At 46.9% G+C, this 16,782-nt stretch overlaps 1 protein-coding gene across 5 annotated transcripts in view; it reads right to left on the bottom strand.

Moving 5' to 3' along the window:
* FBXO42 (F-box protein 42) overlaps positions 1 to 16,782 on the bottom strand; it is a 113,526-nt gene that overhangs the window by 37,678 nt on the left and 59,066 nt on the right. For 3 of the 5 annotated variants that reach the window (XR_009865898.1, XM_062190503.1, XM_062190502.1), the window contains exon 4: positions 8,314 to 8,448. The exons of 1 other annotated variant lie outside the window; for it this stretch is intronic. Coding sequence is in view for 2 of the 4 variants with exons in the window: in XM_062190503.1 (XP_062046487.1) it covers positions 8,314 to 8,448 (135 nt within the window). In the remaining 2 variants the exon portion in view is untranslated. Of the gene's footprint in view, positions 1 to 8,313; positions 8,449 to 16,782 lie in introns of those variants that run through there. One more of the 5 variants, XM_062190505.1, reaches the window with a different exon arrangement.

Consider the following 16,782-nt stretch of genomic DNA (forward strand, 5'->3'; position numbering starts at 1 on the left):
ACCCAACGGTAAGAAAGACTAAACTGAAGGACAGTCTACAAAATACCTGACATGCACTCCTTCAAAACTGTCAAGATCATCACAGAACCGGGGTCTCAGAAACCATCACAGCCAAGAGAAGCCTAAGGAGACAGGAAGCCTAAATGTAACATATCAAAATGTAATATATCAAAGACGAGATCTTAGGCCAGAAAAACAAAATCAGGTTAAAAAAAAAAACAGCAGGATCTCTGAATTAAGTACAGATGTAACTAAACAACAATGTATCAATATTGGTTTATTAACTGTCATTGGGTACTACATTAATGAAAGATGTTAACAACAGGAAAAAGTGGGTATGGATGGTATATGAGAACTGTTCTGTTTTGACAAAAAAACTCTACTTAGGGGCCAGCGCTGTGGCATAGTGGGCTAAGCCTCTGCCTGTGGCTTTGGCATCCTATATGAATACCAGTTCGCATCTCAGCTACTCCTCTTCCAATCCAGCTCTCTGCTATGGCCTGGGAAAGCAGCAGAAGATGGTCCAAGTGCTTGGGCCCCTGCACCCTCATGGGAGACTGAGAGGAAGCTCCTGGCTCCTGGCTTCAGATCAGTCCAGCTCCAACCATTGTGGCCATTTGACGAGTGAATCAGCAGATGAAGACCTCTCTCCCTGTCTCCCCCTTTGTCTGTGACTATGCCTCTCAAGTAAATAAATAAATATATTTTTAAAAAAGTCTATTTAAAGGAATGGCGCTGTGGCACAGTAGGTTGAAGCCCCAGCCTGCAGCACCTGCATCCCGTATGGGCGCCGTTTCGAGTCCCAGCTGCTCCTCTTCCAATCCAGCTCTCTGCTATGGCCTGGGATGATAGCAGAAGATGAGTCCTTGGGTCCCTGCACCCACGAGGGAGACCCAGAAGAAGCTCCTGGTTCCAGGCTTCGGATGAGCTCAGCTATGGCTGTTGTGGTCATTTGGGGAGTGAACCAGTGGAATGGAAGACCTCTCTCTCTGGTTCTACCTTTCTTTGTAACTCTTTCAAATAAATAAAAAATAATTCTTAAAAAAAAGACTACTTAAATAGTTTTAAAAAGTAATGTGAAATAAATTAAAGAAGACAATCTAGCTATTCACAGCATAGCATAGCATAGCAGAAAAAACACAGATTTCATAGAGACAATCTTGGATTGCTATCTGTCCCATCACTTACTGCTGTAGGAGTTTAGGTCAACTTCCAGGTAATTCTGAGCTTCAATGTTCTCACGTGCCTTCTAACTGGGTTAGTATGAAGGTTAGGTGGGATGCATGAACGATCTGGGACAGCGAACACGCCATGGTTAAAGCCTCTCGAGGTCCACATACATCTCTACTTGTGACTAATTTAGGATAAAAGGCAGCCATTTCTACAAAGCAGCAGCTAAGGAGAGCAGAGTGACTAGGCTTCTTCCTTGATGATGCCAAGGAGTCCAGCTTAGCACATCACCTGATGACCCAATCACCGGTCAACACTGAGTGAGGTCCCAGACTACGGAGACACCACAGGGTGCCAAGATTCCCAAATCCAGCTATGTTTATAATCAACAGGGACATTTTTTCTCTCTCTCTCTTGCTGAAGATTTATTTTTATTTGAAAGTTATAATCAGAGAGAGATATCAATCTTCCACCCGCTGGTTCACTCTCCAAATGGCTGCAATGGCTGGGGCTGAGCCAGTTCAAAGGCAAGAGCCAGGAGCTTCATCTGGGTCTCCCACATGGGTGTACAGGCCCAAGGACTTGGACCATCTTCCGCTGCTTTCTCAGGCCATAGCAGAGAGCTGGATTGCAAGTGGAGCAGTTGGAACTTGAATCTATAGTTAAGAGTAAGCCTCCAAGTGATTTGGATAAAAAGGTAAGTTATATTTGATTTTTAGGAAGACTAATCTTATCTCTTCCTCATTTTACGAAAGAAGGAAATTGAGACCCAGAGGATGCAGAAGTGATTCAAGTTTAGAGGCAGGTTGCTGAGGGGGCAAGGCCAAGAGTACAACAGGCAGTCAAGCTGTGTATGTCTGTTCTGAAGTGTGTTCTTTTAAAACAAAGGGCCTGAACCTGCAAATTATCACCTAAGATTTTGTGTGGATGAAAAGTGGGAAGACAAAACCCTGGAGAAAGAAGATTCTAAAGGTAGAATGTATACAGCCACTCCAAAGCCAGGCCTGGGCCAAGCCAAAGCCAAGAGTCAGGAACTCTATCTGGGTCCCCCACATGAGTAGTAGGGCCCAAGTACGTGTGCCATCTTCTGTTGTCTTCCCAAGCGTATTAACAGGGAGCAGATCAAAAGCGGAGCAGCCGGGACTCGGAAATGGGATGCAAATGGCAGTTTAGCCCTCTGTGCCACAGTACTGACACCAAACTCTAAATCTTGATCTAACATTTATGGACTCTTCTAACTATGGAAGCTTTGTTCTACACACTAACATTTGTTCTTTTGTAAATGAATGTGGGCTGATCTTTAAGAAGTTTTGAAAACCAAAACACTCTAATTTTAAATGTAAAACTGTTACTTGAAAATTGCTTTTTTTTTAATACAAAGAGAGGAGGATACACAGAGAGAGAGATCTTCTATCTGCTGGTTCACTCCTCACATGGTTGCAAAAGCTGGAGTTGGGCCAGGCTAAAACCAGTAGCCAGAAGCCTCCTCCAGGTCTCCCACATGGGTGCAGGGCTATCCTCCACTGCTTTCCCAGGCACACCAGCAGGGAGCTGGATCACAAGTGGAGCAGCTGGGACTTTAACTGCTGCCCACATGGGACCTCAGCACTGCAGGCAGAGGCCCAATCCTCTAGGCCACAGTGCTGGCCCTTCTGTCTTGAATTAAGAGATCAAAAGGGAGCCAGCACCGTGGCATAGTGGGCTAAGCCTCTGTCTGTGATGCTGGCATCCTATAAGGGCATCAGTTCTAGTCCTAGATGCTCCTCTTCTGATCCAGCTCTCTGTTGATGGCCTGGGAAAACAGTAGAAGATGGCTCAAATGTTTGGGCCCCTGCACTCATGTGGGAGACCCGGAGGAAGCTCCTGGCTCCTGACTTCGGATTAGCTCAGCATTGGCTGTTGCAGTAATTTGGGGAGTGAACCAACAGATGGAAGACCTTTCTCTCTGTATCTCCCTCTCTGTGTCTCTAACTCTACCTCTCAAATAAATAAATAAAATCTTAAAAAAGAAAAAGACCAATAAAAGTATGGTCACTGATGATATATCTATTAAACAGATGCCAAAATTAGTCCCAGTTTGAGTAAGAAGTAATTTATTTCAGAAACAGTGGTTCAACCATTAGTTTTTGAAAGCACCTGTCCACAGAACTGCTCCTTTGCTTTGGGAACAAACAAATCTAAGAATTAAGTTGTTAACTTCTTAGAATATTAGAAGGTGAAACATTCAACTTCCCGGAACCACTCTGGCAAAGACTACAATGTACCCAGCTGTGCATTCATAGTCACTGGCCAGGCTTCTAATGACCTAGGTTCTGCTCCTCCCTCAATTATTTTATCTGAGTGATAAAGCTTTCAGGATAGAAGTGCCATGAGCTCCCACTCACCAGCATCTACAATCTTATCTTCTTTCTTGTTCCTATATACCCAGCACCCTGTTAATGTGCTTTGGAAAGCCCTGGAAGGTGGTCCACATCCTTGGGCTCCTGCACCCATGTGGGAAGCCCAGATGAAGTTCCAGGCTCTTGGCTTCAGCCTGGCCCAGCACCAGACATGTGGCCATTTGGGGAGTGAACCAGAAGAATCAACTCTCTCTTTATTTTACATTCTTTCATAATTTCTAACAATTTGCTTACTTGCTTTTTGTTTCTTCCCTATTTCAATATAAGCTCCATGAAGAGAGAAACCACAATAGCAGGTGTAAAAGGGAGGAGATACCTTAACTGGATATGCGTAGGAAGTGCTAGTTGTAGGTCTCTTTTGGCTGGGACTTGTAATCCCAACATTGAGCACCACCCTCCCTCCAGATGGAGCACTGTTATCATTTTGCAATCTGCAGCACAGGAAGAGACACTTCTTCAGAACCTGACTATCCTGGAAGCCTGATTTCGGACTGCTGGTGTCCAAAACTGTGAGAAATAAATGTCTGTTGTTTAAGCCACTGAGTCTACAATACTTTGGTATGGCAACCTGAGCTAAGACACCAAGTAAAATGAGAATGCTCCCACCCTGTTTGCAACTTAACCAAAAATGCACGTAAGACATATGAACCAAAAGTGCTCCACTGTTTGCCTGATGCAGCTACTTCTCCAAAAGCTACACCTGTGAAGGCTGAACACAGTTAAAGCTACCAGCACCAGAGCTGGTGTCGAGGTGTCACAGATTAAGCTGCCGCCTGCCACAACATCATACATGGGTGCCAGTTTGAATCCTGGCTACTCCACTTCCAATGTAGCCCCCTGCAAAGCAGTCAAAGATGGCCAGACTCCTTGGGCCCCTGCACCCATGTGTGAGACCAGATGAAGTTCCTGGCTTGGGCCTGGCCAAGGCCGTCCCGGTCATCTGTGGAATGACCCAGTGGATGAGAGATCTCTGTGTCTCTCCCACTCTCTTGACTCTGCCTTTCAAATAAATAAAACAAATATTTAAAAAAAAAAAAAAAAACCGGCACCATGTACACATATTTAAATGCTAGATGAACATCTCATAACTGGCACCAAAAAGAAATAGGTATCGTCCTCCTTCAGACCCCCTCCACCCCACCTAGCTCAGTGCACACGTCGGTGAGTCAGGCATGGCAAGACACAAACAGCGCTGTGTTGTTCAGAAAGACGTGCTGCTGGTGCAGTGGGAAGTGATTCTGGTTGGGACTCACGACAGCATACAGAAACATTTCCTCAGGGAGTCTTCCCGTGGGATTTCTGCCTAAATGAGAATCTCACAGGACTCTATTAAATCACTGATTGTTTTTTGTTTTTTTAAAGTAGACAGTTCAGAAAGCTCAGTTTCTCCTCCCTCTAAAACTGGGCTCTAACTGCAGATCAGCATGAGACAGCAACTAGCCTCCTTGAGACCTCTGTTAGAAAGTGAGGTCAAACATTTCAGGAGCTATGTTGTAGAAAAGGGAACATTCTAAATATTGTATTTGAAAACATTAAGACTATAACTTACCAAGTCTGTTTTTCCTTCATTATGTTTGCATTGAGGATTTCCAAGCAGTCTTTAAACTTAGTGATTAAAAATTGCATGCGGGGTTGGGGGTGGGTGGGTGGGTATTAAATCCTGCAATACCAGCATCCCACATGGGCACTGGTTCCAGTTTCGGCTGCACTACTTCCAAACCAGCTCCTTGCTAATGGTGTGGGAAAAGCAGTGGAAGATGGCCCAAGTGCTTGACCCCTGCCACCTATGTGGGAGACCTGGATAAAGCTCCCGGCTCTGACCTGACTCAGCCCTAGCCATTGTTGGCCACTTACAGAGTGAATCAGTGGATGGAAGATTTCTGTCTCTCCTCTTTCAAACAAATAAATAAATCTTAAATTTTTTTTTCTTATCCATCTTACAAGAAATAAGCAAAAAAGTTGGTAGCAGGCTATGGAGATCCCAAAGCCCAGGGCTCCACCTCTAGCAGAAGGGCAGCACCTATGCCGAATCAGCAAAGGCATCAGGTGTGGGGCACAGCAGAGAAAGGCAGCTTCGATATTTTGTGACTGGACTCAAAGCTGCTCTGCAATGGGGCTGGGGCTGTCCAGTGGGGCTGGGGGTCTGTGGGCCCCTCAGACGTGGGCAGAATGCCCTTCACAAGCAGGCTGCCAGCTGTGGCCAGGAAGCTTGTCTCCAGACCTGCCAGCATCTCCTCAACTAGAGCTTCTTGGGCTGCAGGTGTGACCTTGTGGTTTTAAATCACATCTTCAAGTTAGCTGCAATCTTCCACCCAGAGCTAGCAGAGGCTGTCTCCAAGAGACCCCCACTATCTCCATGAGCCTCAAGCCAATCAACATACAGTATGTGCAGACCCCCCCGCCATCCAATGGGCACCCTTATAGAATGGCTCAATGAAAAGACAGCAATGCCTTAAAAACTCTGTGCACTTCTTAAAAGCAGGTTCCGGTTCAGGCACTCTGCCTGGTCTCCTCTCAGACCAGACGCTTTTCTGTCATTGGCCAAATAAAAGTTTCCACTTCTCAGCAAATTATTTCCTGGCTTTTTATTTCTATACTAAGCTGAGGGAAAGAACCCACAAAACTCACTCTAGCAAACGCTCTCCCCTCCACGACAGGTAACAGGGGCCTTGACAAAGTGTCAACCACAATGGTAATGGGCAATTGGTTTAAGCCAAAATGACTTCTACATTTCAGAATCTGTGATGACAATTAGTAATCAATACTCCCTAAGTGCAATAGGGACAAGGGCTAGAAAAGCCAACCCTTCAAACTACAAAATCCTGGGACCGGAGTTGTAGCACAGCAGGTAAAGGTGCCACCTTCATATTGGCACTGGTTCCTGTCCCGGCTGCTCCGCTTCCAATCCAGCTCCCAGCTAATGGCCTGGGAAAAACAGTAGAAGAAGCCCATGTGTTTGCGCCCCGGTCACTCATGTGGGAGACCCAGATGAAATGCCTGGCTCCTGGCTTAGGCCTGTCCCATTGCGGCCACCTGGGGAGTGAACCAGATGTAAGATTATCTCTGTCCTCCTCTCTAATTCTTTCAAAAACATAAATCTTAAAAAAAAAAAAAGTATAAAATTCTGCAGGCCCCCAAATAACCTTCCAAATTTTTTTATGAGTACCATTTCTTTATCTTTGCAATTCTTTCACAGAAAGAACTGTGGCCAGCGTAGCGGCTCAATAGGCTAATCCTTTGCCTGCGGCGCTGGCACACCGGGTTCTAGTCCCGGTCGGGGAGCCAGATTCTGTCCCGGTTGCCCCTCTTCCAGGCCAGCTCTCTGCTGTAGCCTGGGAGTGCAGTGGAGGATGGCCCAAGTCCTTGGGCCCTGCACCCCATGGGAGACCAGGAGAAGAAGCTAGCTCCTGCCTTCGGATCAGCGCAGCACGCCAGCCGCGGCGGCCATTGGAGGGTGAACCAACGGCAAAGGAAGACCTTTCTCTCTGTCTCTCTCTCTCTCATTGTCCACTCTGCTTGTCAAAAAAAAAAAAAAAAAAAAGAAAGAAAGAAAGAAAGAATTGTGCCTGCACAAAATCCAGCCACTCCCATGTGTTTCCACTGTCAGAATATTCCTCCTGCATTTATTTCTTGCAGGGAAAGGAAGAGGGGCCTGTAGCACTGGGGAAGCAGAAGGCAGCTTCTTCTCATGAGTAGATTTCAGTCACTGGCCTGCACAGCTCAGCAATGGTTATATAATAAAAGCAAACAAAAGCTAGCCCTCCAGCCCATTCAAAAATAGAATGCAGTAGTCCCACTCCATATGCCTCCCAAAGAGGAACAGCAACTTGTTCATAGTTACACAGAGAATTGGTGATTGTACCAGGAAATGAAATTCTCACTGCCTCACTCTTATAGTCCAATGCCCTTTCTAAAAGGCCATGTTGCCCCCCACCTAGTGGTCAAAGTGGTAAGGCGAGGCCTAAATAATTAAGGAACCTGTCCAAGGAAAACCCAAGTTTCCTTATTCCTGAGTTCCAGCCTTGAAAAGCCAAATGAAGAATGTTTTGGGAAAAGCTTGCCAACAAATCTAGCAAAATATTTAATACTCAATGCACTCTATTTTCCCTCACACCAGTCCTTTCAATCTTAAAACTGTGCCTCTTTAAACTGTCTTGTCTCATGAGTACAGAAACAATTATATTTTTATTCCCCCCACCCTAGAACGTTTGGGTCAAATAGAAGAAAATCTAGTTTCTTTTTCCCAGAAATCTGTCATAGCAGGACTGTGCATTAATGTACCTACTATGGAATCTTAACCACACCCCTGAGCTGTTGCGTAACCAGCACAGGCATGTTCCATACACTCCCCAAACATCTGAGAGATGTGCAGAGACCTTAGTCCTGGGACAATAGCTTCTGTCAGTCAACCACAAGTCTCACAAGTCCACGTTTCTGCTCTTACTTCAAGCTCATACCAAACAGCATGTTACCCTTGTACAAGTGCTTGAGAAAATCATGTGAATGAATTCACACTTTAGCACAGCAATTTTGGCAGTACACCAATACTAACGATAAAGTGTAATTTAAAAAAAAAATCAAAGACTTAGAAAAGCATATTATTCTTAGCATTTACACAGATTTGACAAAGACTTGAGGTTCCAGCAACTTATCCTTGAGACTAACACTAAAATGGATCTGGTAGAGTTTCTATGCCAAGGGAACTACCTCGTAAGAAGGTAAAGAACACCATTTCATCCCTTACCTGACGCCAAAGGTCGGATCCACTCTTTGCTATTTAGGTCAAGTCTCCAGAGGTCATTGAAAGCAGCATTGCAGCTACTCTGGGTGCAGCCTCCAAACACATACATAGACTGATTAGCATCATAATAACATGCACCTAGAAAGGAAACAATAAATGAATACCTGCTGTCTAATCCCGAGGCCCCTCCAACACTTAAACACGCTCCGTATTTCCCAAACCTCAATTATTTTACACATTCAGCAACTTTTTTTTTTATTCTATTTATTTTATTTGAAATTCAGAGTTACATAGAGAGAGAAGGAGAGGCAAAGAGAGAGAGAGACAGGTCTCTCCCCAGATGGCCGCAACAGCTGGAGCTGAGCTGATCTGAAGCCAGGAGCCAGGGGCTTCTTCCAGGTCTCCCATGTGGGTGCAGGGGCCCAAGGACTTAGACCATCTTCTGCTTTCCCAGGCCATAGCAGAGAGCTGGATCGAAAGAGGAGCAGCCGAGACTCAAACCAGTGCCCACATGGGATGCCGGCACTGCAGGTGGAGGCTTTACCCACTACACCACAGTATACGCCACAGTGCTGGCCCCCACATTCAGCAACTTTTATAACCAGCCTTTTTTTCTGGTTCACTCCCTAAATGCCTACAACAGCTAGAGCAGGGCAGGCTAAACCCAAAAGCCAGCAACTTAAATCTAAATTTCCCATTTGGGTGGCAGGGACCTAAGAACTTGAGTTATCAACAACTGCCTCCCGTCCCAGAGTGCTCATTCCAGAGAACTGGAATCTGAAGCAGAGCTGGGTCTGGAGCCCAGGCACTCCAGTATGGGATGAGGGTCTTGACCACTGTGCCAAACACCAGCCTCATCTATAATCAGACTCTTTAAGTTGGTCAATATCACAGTAAAGCTAGGAAAATTGTATTTCAAAGTACATGAAGCAAACTAGTGATATTATTAAATAAGATAGTATAATCCTAGCAAGAACCACAGAATTCAAATTACAAGTGCTCAGTGAGTGCAATTCAGCACAGCTATGTAATTGCTCCAGAGCGGCTTCACTCCCCTCCAGAGCTAGGCAGGCAGAGGACCAGCAGATGATCTTGTCCCCCTCTTCTCCAGTCCACCTCTGATTGTTTTTGTTTTCAAATGAACCTGAAGCACAAATTCATAAACAAATCTTTATATCAAACACGATGGAAAAGAATTGTTTGTACTTTTTAATTTTTATTTATTTGAAAGTCAGGGTTATAAAGAGAGAGGAGAGGGAGAGAGGTCTTCCATCTGATGGTTCACTCCCCAGATGGCCGCAGCGGCCGGAGCTGCACCCATCTGAAGCCAGGAGCCAGGAGCTTCTTCCGGGTCTCCCACGTGGGTGCAGGGGCCCAAGGACTTGAGCCATCCTCTGCTGCTTTCCCAGGCCACAGCAGAGAGCTGGATTGGAAGAGAAGCAGCCAGGACTAGAACCAGTGCCCATATCGGATGCCAGCGCTTCAGGCCAGGGCGTTAACCCGCTGCGCCACAGTGTCGGCCCCTGTACTTTTTTTAAAATAAAAAAGATTTATTTATTTGAAAGGCAGAGTTAGGCCAGCGCCGTGGCTTAACAGGCTAATCCTCTGCCTTGTGGTGCCAGCACACCGGGTTCTAGTCCCGGTCAGGGTGCCGGATTCTATCCCGGTTGCCCCTCTTCCAGGCCAGCTCTCTGCTATGGCCCGGGAAGGCAGTGGAGGATGGCCCAAGTCCTTGGGCCCTGCACCTGCATGGGAGAACAGGAGAAGCTCCTGGCTTCAGATCAGCACAATGCGCAGGCCGCAGCAGCCAATGGAGGGTGAACCAACGGCAAAAAGGAAGACCTTTCTCTCTGTCTCTCTCTCTCTCTCACTATCCACTCTGCCTGTCAAAAAAAAGAAAGAAAGAAAGAAAGAAAAAGAAAGGCAGAGTTAGAGAGAGCGAGAGAGAGAAAGAGAGAGAGAGAGATGTCTTCATCTGCTGGTTCACTCCACAAATGACTGCAACAGCCAGAGCTGGTCCGAGTCGAAGCCAGGAGCTGCTTATGGGTCTCCCACATGAGTACAGGGGCACAAGGACTTCTGCTGCTTTCCTAGGCACATAAGCAGGGAGCGGATCAGAAGAGCAGCTAGCACTCAAACTGGCGCCCACATGGGATGCCGGCACTGCAAGTGGGGCTTTCACTCGCTGTACCACAGCACCAGCTCCAAGCATCTTCACAGGTAGGCCAAGTGGCCACCTCAGAGGGGTCTTTTTGATTAGATGATTATATACACATCACCAGTACCATTCCCAAGAAAAAGGGCCAGGGATTGCTAGAAGTGTTGTTCCCCCAAAACCACAGTCTATGTGAGAGACACGAGAGCTAAGGTCTGCTACCTTGCCTCTCATTGAAAGACTCAGTCTTTATCCATTGAAAAAGGTGACCACACAGTCCTACATTTATCACCTTGGACTTCTTTTATTTCCTTCCTTTTTTTTTTTTTTTTAAGATTTTTGTACTTGAAAGTCAGAAAGTTACACAGGAGAAAGGAGAGGAAGGAGAGAGACAGAGAGACAGAGAGAGACAGACAGACAGACTGATTGCAACGGTCAGAGTTGAGCTGATACGAAGCCAGGAGCCAGGAGCTTCTTCCAGGTCTCCCACATGGGTGCAGGGGCACTTGGGCCATCTTTCACTGCTTTCCCAGGCCATAGCAGAGAGCTGGATCAGAAATGGAGCAGCCGGGACTCGAACCAGTGCCCATACGGGATGCCGGCACTGCAGGCGGCGGCTCTACCCACTATGCCACCACACTGGCCCCTTTCCTTACTTTCCTGAATACATTTCTTAGAGGTGGGTGTTGGGCACGTGGTAAAGACGCTGCTTTAAGATGCCTGCATCCCACATCAGAGTGTCAAGTCTGAGACCTGCTCCCAACACCAGCTTCAAGCTAATGCAGACTGTGGGAGACAGCAATGACAGCTAGAGTGGCTGAGTCCCTGTCATTCATGTGGGAGACCTACCTAGATTCAGTTACTGGCTCTTGGCTTCAGCTTTGCCCAAACTATACTCTTGCAGACAAGGAGAGGCAGTCAGTTGATAGAGATATCTTTCTCTCTGTCTCTGCCTTTCAAATAAAAAATAAGTGAGACTGTTTTCCATTTTGGGGCCTGCTTTGTGGCACAGTGGCTTAAGTTGCCACCTCTGACACCTGCAACCCACTGAGTGCTGGTTAGACTCCCAGCTGCTCCATTTCCAAATCAGCTCCCTGCTAACGTACCTATGAAAACAGCAGAAGACAGCCTAGTACTTAGGCCCCCGCAAATGGGATATCTGTGTGTATGTGTCTGTGTTTGTCTCTCCATCACTCTTTCAAATAAACAAATCAATAAATATTTGAAAGGCAGAGAGGGATCTTCCATCCCTTGGTTCACTCCCCAAATGGCAGCCAACAGCTGTGGTTGGGATGGGGGAAGCCAAGAGCCTTCAATTCCACCCTAGTTTTTCACGAGGATGGCAAGGGCCCAAATACTAGGGCTGTTTCTGCTACTTTCCCAGGCAAATTAGCTAGACTGGAAGTGGAGCAGCCAGTACATAAGCTACCATTCATATGGGATGCTGGCATTGCAGGCGGTACCTTAACCTATTGCACCATAATGCCAGCCCCCTTTTTAGATTTTAGGAAGAGATCTTAGCAAAGCTTTCCTTTCCATCCATTTCATGCATGCCAGAGGGGTGAAAATACCTCTCAATGTTGATGCAGGCAAAGGGGGAAAAAAAAAATCCAGAGATTCAAGGCAGTAGTGCAAACCTTCAGTGATCATCCAGGGTATCTGTTGGTCTGGTTCAGCTTAGCACACCACTGCACCACTGTTTTTTTTTTTTTTTTTTTTTTTTTTTGGACAGGCAGAGTGGATAGTGTGAGAGAGAGACAGAGAGAAAGGTCTTCCTTTTTGCCGTTGGTTCACCCTCCAATGGCCGCTGCGGCCGGCGCATCACGCTGATCCGAAGCCAGGAGCCAGGTGCTTCTCCTGGTCTCCCATGCGGGTGCAGGGCCCAAGGACTTGGGCCATCCTCCACTGCATTCCCGGGCCATAGCAGAGGGCTGGCCTGGAAGAGGGGCAACCGGGATAGAATCCGGCACCCCGACCGGGGCTAGAACCCAGTGTGCCGGCGCCGCAAGGTGGAGGATTAGCCTGTTGAGCCATGGCGCTAGCCTAGCACACCACTGTTTTTAAGATCTCTGCTGGGGCCAGTGTTGTGGCATAGTAGGTAGAGCCACCACCTGAAACACCTACATCCCACATGGGCACCAGATCAAGATGCCACTGCTCTACTTCCAGTCCAGCTCCCTGATAATATGTCTGGGAAAGCAGTGGAGGATGGCCAAGTACTTGAGCCAAGCACCCATGCAGGAGACCTGGAGGAGGCTTCTGGCGCCTGCCTTCAGCTTGGTCCAGCCCCAGCCACTGGGGAGTGAACCAGCAGATGGAAGATCTTTCTGTCTCTGTCTCTCCTGTCTCTGTATAACTCTTTCAAATAAATAAATATATCTTAAAAGAAAATCTCTCCTGAACTCTAACTCCATTTATTTAACATCAGAGAAAGAGAAATGCTACTACTACTGACTTATCCCAGCTACTGCTATAATTACCTGTGTGATACACACCAGCTCTGGGGATAACTCACTTCTTTTTTTCCCCCAAGATTTTATTTTATTTATTTAAAAGGCAGAGTTACAAAGGAAGAGGTAGATCCAAAGCCAGGAGTCTGGTGCTTCTTCCAGGTCTCCCATGTTGGTGCAGGAGCCCAAGTATTTGGGCCATCTTCTACTACTTTTCCAGGCCATAGCAGAGAGCTGGATCTGAAGTGGAGCAGCCAGAACTTGAACTGGCATTCATATGGGATGCCAGCACTGCAAATGCCAGCACTATGCAACAGTGCTAGCCCCCAACCTACTATCTTATCTTAATTCAGTCCACCTGTTGGTCCTTTTTTTTAAAAAAAAAACAAAAACAAAAACAAAAAAAACCCACTTATTTTATTTATTTGAAAGACAGAGTTACAGAGAGAGGCAGAGACAGAGAGAGAGGTCTTGCATCCACTGGTTCACTCCCCAGATAGCTGCAATGGCCGGAGCTGAGCTGATCCAAAGCCAGGAGCCAGGGAGTTTCTTCCGGGTCTCCCAAGTGGGTTGAGGGTCCCAAGAACTTGGGACATCTTCTACTGTTTCCCAGGCCATAGCAGAGAGCTGGATTGGAAATGCAGCAGCCGGGACTCGTATCTGCTCCCATAAGGAATGCCGGTCCTTCAGGCCAGGGCTTTAAAATCCGGGGCACCACAGTGCCAGCCCCAACCTGTTAGGTCCTTTAAGAAATCTATCATGGAGGCCAGCTCAGAAAACTGCATTAGTTAAGGGGCAATAAAAGCAATGTGTATAGTCACCCGGTAATCTTTTCCTCCTCCTCCTCCTTCTTCTTCTTCTTTTTTTTTTTGGCTTTGTAAGATTTATTTATTTATTTGAAAGAGTTACACACAGAGAGAGAGAGGGAGGCAGAGAGAGGCAAAGGTCTTCCATCTGCTGGTTCACTTCCCAGATGGCTGCAATGGCTGGAGCTGTGCTGATCCAAAGCCAGGAGCCAGGAATTCCCTCTGGGTCTCCCACGTGGGTGCAGAGGCCAAAGGACTTGGACTGTCTTCCACTGCTTTCCCAGGCCATAGCAGAGAGTTGGATTGGAAGTGGAGCAGCTGGGACTCAAACTGGCACCCACATGGGATGCTGGCACTGCAGGAGGCGGCTTTACCAGCTCTGCCACACAACACCAGCCCTACCCAATAATCTTAATGAAAGGAATAAACCAGATTATCTGACCACTAACACTGTGCAGTAGTGGAGCTCAGGCTTTCCAAAAATTTCTTTTCAAAAAAAAAATTAGGGAAAACAGAGATGTGAAGAAATAAATGCTATCTAATCACACCTGCAAAACATTTACTACATCATCAGAACTCAAACATGTACAGTGGTATATGAAGATTTATATGGGGCTGAAACTGTGGTGTAGTAGGTTAAGCCTCCCCCTGTGGCACAGGCATGCCATGTGGGCATGAGTTTGAGTCCCAGCTGCTCCACTTCTGATCCAGATTCCTGCTAATGTGCCTGGAAAAGCAGCAGAAGTTGTCTGAAGTGCTTGGGCCCCTGCCCCCACGTGGAAAACCTGAAAGAAGCTCCCTTATCCTGGCTTCAGATCAGCCCAACTCCAACCACTGCAGCCATTTGGGGAGTGCACCAGTGGATGGAAGACCTCTCTTTCTCCCTCTCTGTAACTCTGTTTCTGAAATAAGTAAATAAAATTTAGATGGCCTTACATTTCCCACTCTCTTTACCTTTAAACTTTTTTTTTTTTTTTTTTTTTTTTGAAAGGCAGTGTTACAGAGAGAGAAGGAAAGAGAGAGGTATCTTCCATCAGGGCTGGTGCTGTGGCACACTGGGTAAGGCCGCTACCTGCAGTACCGGCATCTCATGTGGGCTCCGGTTTCAGTCCCAGTCCCAGCTGCTGCACTTCCGACCCAGTTCTTTGCTATGGCCGGGAAGGCAGTAGAAGACAGCCCAAGTCCTTGGGCCCCTGCACTCACGTGGGAGACCCAGAGGAAGTTCCTGGCTCCAGATCGGTGCAGCTCCAGCCGTTGCAGCCACTTGGGGAATGAAACAGAGGATAGAAGACCTGTCTCCCTCTCTCTGCCTCTCCTTCTCTGTGTAAAATAAATAAATCTTTAGGGACCGGTGTTGTGGCTCAGTGAGTAAAGCCGCCACCTGTAGTGCCGGCATCCCATAAGGGCACTGGTTTGAGTCCTAGCTGCTCTACTTCCAATCCAGCTCTCTGCTATGGCCTGGGAAAGCACTGGCAGATGGTCCAGGTCCTTGGGCCCCTGCATACTTCTAATCTACATCTAAATCTTTTGTTTTGTTTTGTTTTAAGTTGTATTTATCTGAAAGGCAAAGTTACAGAGAGAGAGGGAGAGACATAGAGAGATCTTCCATCTACTGGTTCATTTCTCAAATGGCCACAACGGCTAGGGCTAGGCCAGGGCAAAGCCAGGAGCTTCTTCCCGGTCTCCCACAAGGGTGCAGGGGTACAAGGACTTGGGCCATCTTCTGCTGCTTTCCCAGGCACAGTAGCAGGCAGCTGGATCAGAAGTGGAACAGCTGGGACTTCAACGGGCGCCCATGTGGGAGGCTGGTGTCACAGGTGGTGGCTTTGCCTACTATGCCATGCTAGCTCCTAAATCAGTTTTTTTTTTGTTTGTTTGTTTTTTTTAGACTTATTTGATTTACTTGAAAGACAGTTACAGAGAGAGGCAGAGACAGAGAGAGAGGTCTTCCATCCGCTGGTTCACTCCCCAGATGGCCGCAATGGCTGGAGCTGAAGCCAGGAGTCAGGAGCTTCTTCCGGGTCTCCCACGTAGGTGCAGGGGCCCAAGCACTTGGGCCATCTTCTACTGCTATCCCAAGCCATAGCAGAGAGCCGGATCGGAAGAGGAGCAGCTGGAACTAGAACTGGCGCCCATATAGGATGCCGGTGCTTCAGGCCAGAGCTTTAACCTGCTGTGCCACAGCACTGGCCCCTGGACTTCTCTCTCTGCCTCTCATCTCTCTGTGTAACTCTGACTTTCAAATAAATTTAAAAAATCTTTAATAAAAAAAAAAAGTGAAATCCAGTGAAATTCCACTGTTCATGTTTCATATTTGCTAAGAACTGCAAATACCAAGGCATCAAGTCAAAGGCGATTAGTCAAATAAAAGGATGTTACTGGAACCACATTTCAGTTTTCATTAAAGGAGCCCAATATCAGATATCATGGCCCATTTACACCAATCCTGAACTTAAAATGCCAAGAATTGGGGCAATTCTGAACTGAACCAGCTGGTGCCAGGCATAAATGAAGATATTTCTCCTCTTGATAATCTTCCATACCTCCAAAACAGAAATCAGCAATGTCCCATGGCTTCTGAAACCATAATTAAATTAGTGGCCATTGGAACAATGTTTAATTAGCAAATCCTTGATTTTCAACTGAAAGTCAAGGACTTGTTTCTATCTCCCTGCTCTTCAAAGTGTTTTTTTTTTTTTTAAATGATTTTATTTATTTATTTGACAGGTAGAGTTACAGACAGTGAGAGGAAGAGACAGAGAGAAAGGTCTTCCTTCCGTTGGTTCGCCCCCCAAATGGCCGCAACGGCTGGAGCTGTGCCGATCCGAAGCCAGGAGCCAGGTGCTTCTTTCCTGGTCTCCCTTGTGGGTGCAGGGCCCAACCACTTGGGCCATCCTCCACTGCCCTCCCGGGCCACAGCAGAGAGCTGGATCGGAAGTGGAGCAGCCGGGACTCCAACCGGTGCCCATGTGGGATGCCAGTGCCGCAGGCAGAGGATTAACTAAGTGAGCCAGGGCACCCACCCCAGAGATAAACTCTTAGCAGCTAAAGCTTTCTTCAT

Source organism: Lepus europaeus, chromosome 5 (assembly GCF_033115175.1).
Source record: "Lepus europaeus isolate LE1 chromosome 5, mLepTim1.pri, whole genome shotgun sequence".
In the NCBI taxonomy this organism is placed as follows: Eukaryota; Metazoa; Chordata; class Mammalia; order Lagomorpha; family Leporidae; genus Lepus; species Lepus europaeus.